This window comes from Bison bison, unplaced genomic scaffold (genome assembly GCF_000754665.1).
Source record: "Bison bison bison isolate TAMUID 2011002044 unplaced genomic scaffold, Bison_UMD1.0 scf7180017858910, whole genome shotgun sequence".
NCBI classification, from domain to species: Eukaryota; Metazoa; Chordata; class Mammalia; order Artiodactyla; family Bovidae; genus Bison; species Bison bison.
In genome coordinates this window covers 52721-54533 of record NW_011489482.1, presented here as the reverse complement: position 1 = coordinate 54533, position 1813 = coordinate 52721, and the positions used below count along the sequence as shown (strand labels likewise).

The 1813-nt window shown below is 59.2% G+C and overlaps 1 protein-coding gene across 1 annotated transcript in view; it reads right to left on the bottom strand.

Annotated features, from left to right (window-relative positions):
- The window catches only part of EHMT1 (euchromatic histone-lysine N-methyltransferase 1), a gene marked incomplete at both ends in the record, with an annotated part of 55829 nt that overhangs the window by 1499 nt on the left and 52517 nt on the right, over nt 1-1813 (bottom strand). Inside the window, 3 exons of the mRNA XM_010830287.1 lie at nt 10-200; nt 299-466; nt 1128-1282. Coding sequence (XP_010828589.1) covers nt 10-200; nt 299-466; nt 1128-1282 — 514 coding nt within the window. The remainder of the gene's footprint in view (nt 1-9; nt 201-298; nt 467-1127; nt 1283-1813) is intronic.

The window sequence follows — 1813 nt, the reverse complement described above, 5'->3', positions numbered from 1 at the left end:
CCCAGCAACCCCTCCCACCACCCAGCAACTGCCCGGACCAGGGCCCCCTGCTGACCTGCAGGTGGGTGATGTTCCTATCAATGTTCATGGGGGACGTCACACAGTTCTGAGACACATACTTGTAGTTGCTGGGGCACGGCTCGCCGTCCACACCATTGACGCAGGGGATGGGGATCCGCTCGTAGCCCCGAGCAATGTCCCTGCCGCAGGGGGTGCACGTCAGCTCTGGGCAAGCCCAGCTTCCTCCCGCGCCAGTGCCGCTCGCCCGGGCTGGTCCCAGCCGCTTCTCGCTCCTCACCTGCTCACCGTCTTCTCCACCGGGGTGGGCCTGTCAGGGGCCGCGTCCCGCAGCGCCTGGCTCACCTGCAGGGCGCTCCACACCTGTGAGTTGAGGCTGGCGCACTGCAGGGGAGTCTCCCCCTCCTTGTTCTTCAGAGTGACATCCGAGTCCCGGGACAGGAAGAGGCTGCACGGACAGCAAGTGCACAGGACACTCAGCCCTTCTGTCCCAGACTCAAGGACGAGACGCACGCAGCACGCCCACCCGTGAAAACAGGACCCGCCGTGCACTTCAAGACGGCACAGCCCGCAGACGGACGCCTCCAGCCACCATGCAGACGCAGCCGCCTCCCCACGAGCACGGTCCTTCGCAGGACGAGCACGGAAACTAGGGACAGCTCTCAACTTTGCTCAGCTCTTCCGTTCAAGGGCCCTCGGGATGAAAGGACAGCGACGCCTCTTGGCCACAAGCTCAGTCAGCACGTGGCAGGCGATGCCGTGGCCTGACCCAGGGAGGGGCCGACATGGCGCCAGAGCTCGGCGCCCCCAGGGACCCCATCCGAGAGGGCGCAGGCCCCGCAGCAGGGGCACCCCTCATCCCAGGCCCCCGTGCAGGGAGGACGGGGCTGCACGGCCCTGAGCTTCCGCCTGGAGCAGAGCAAAGGCTCTGGCAAGTGGGGCTCCCAGTAGCCCGTGTGCCCTCGTGAGGGTGCCGCTCCCGTGGCCCCGAGCTGGGAGCCACCAGGACGGCGGATTTTCACCGCAATCCTCCGAGCTACACTGACCACAGGCCTGACGGGAGAGGCCCGTCCGCCGCAGGAAGTCCCCAGCGCCCCGGAGCCACTCACACGACACAGGCGTAGCGGTCCTCCCGGGCCGCGATGTGCAGGGGCGAGTCCCCGTGGATGTTCACCGCGTGCAGGTCGCACCTGGCGGCCAGCAGGATCTCGGCGATGTCCACACAGCCTGAGAAGGCCGCCCAGTGCAGGCAGATGTTTTCCTCCTGAGCGGGGGACACGGGGGTGAGCCCCAGGGCCCTGCGGCCACCCAACAAAGGCTTCCTGCCATTCTGTCTTGTTTTTATTAAAACGTACGTCGATATAGTGCAGAGTAGGTTAAAACAGAAAACATCCTCCTGAATTGGGCTACACCCTGCACGACATGCCATCGAGGGCCGATTTACCTGCTTTTTGAAATTACGTTCCTTTTGAAACACAGTTATGACTGTAGGATAGAGTGATGCTTGTGTAAGATTTGAAAAAGGCAAATCTGATTAATTAAAACTTTATTTCACAAAAGACTAAAAACTCTACACAATGGAGTATTACTCAGCCATTAAAAAGAATACATTTGAATCAGTTCTAATGAGGTGGATGAAACTGGAGCCTATTATACAGAGTGAAGTAAGCCAGAAGGAAAAACATAAATACAGTATACTAACACATATATATGGAATTTAGAAAGATGGTAACAATAACCCAGTGTACGAGACTAGCAAAAGAGACACTGATGTATAGAACAGTCTTATGGACTC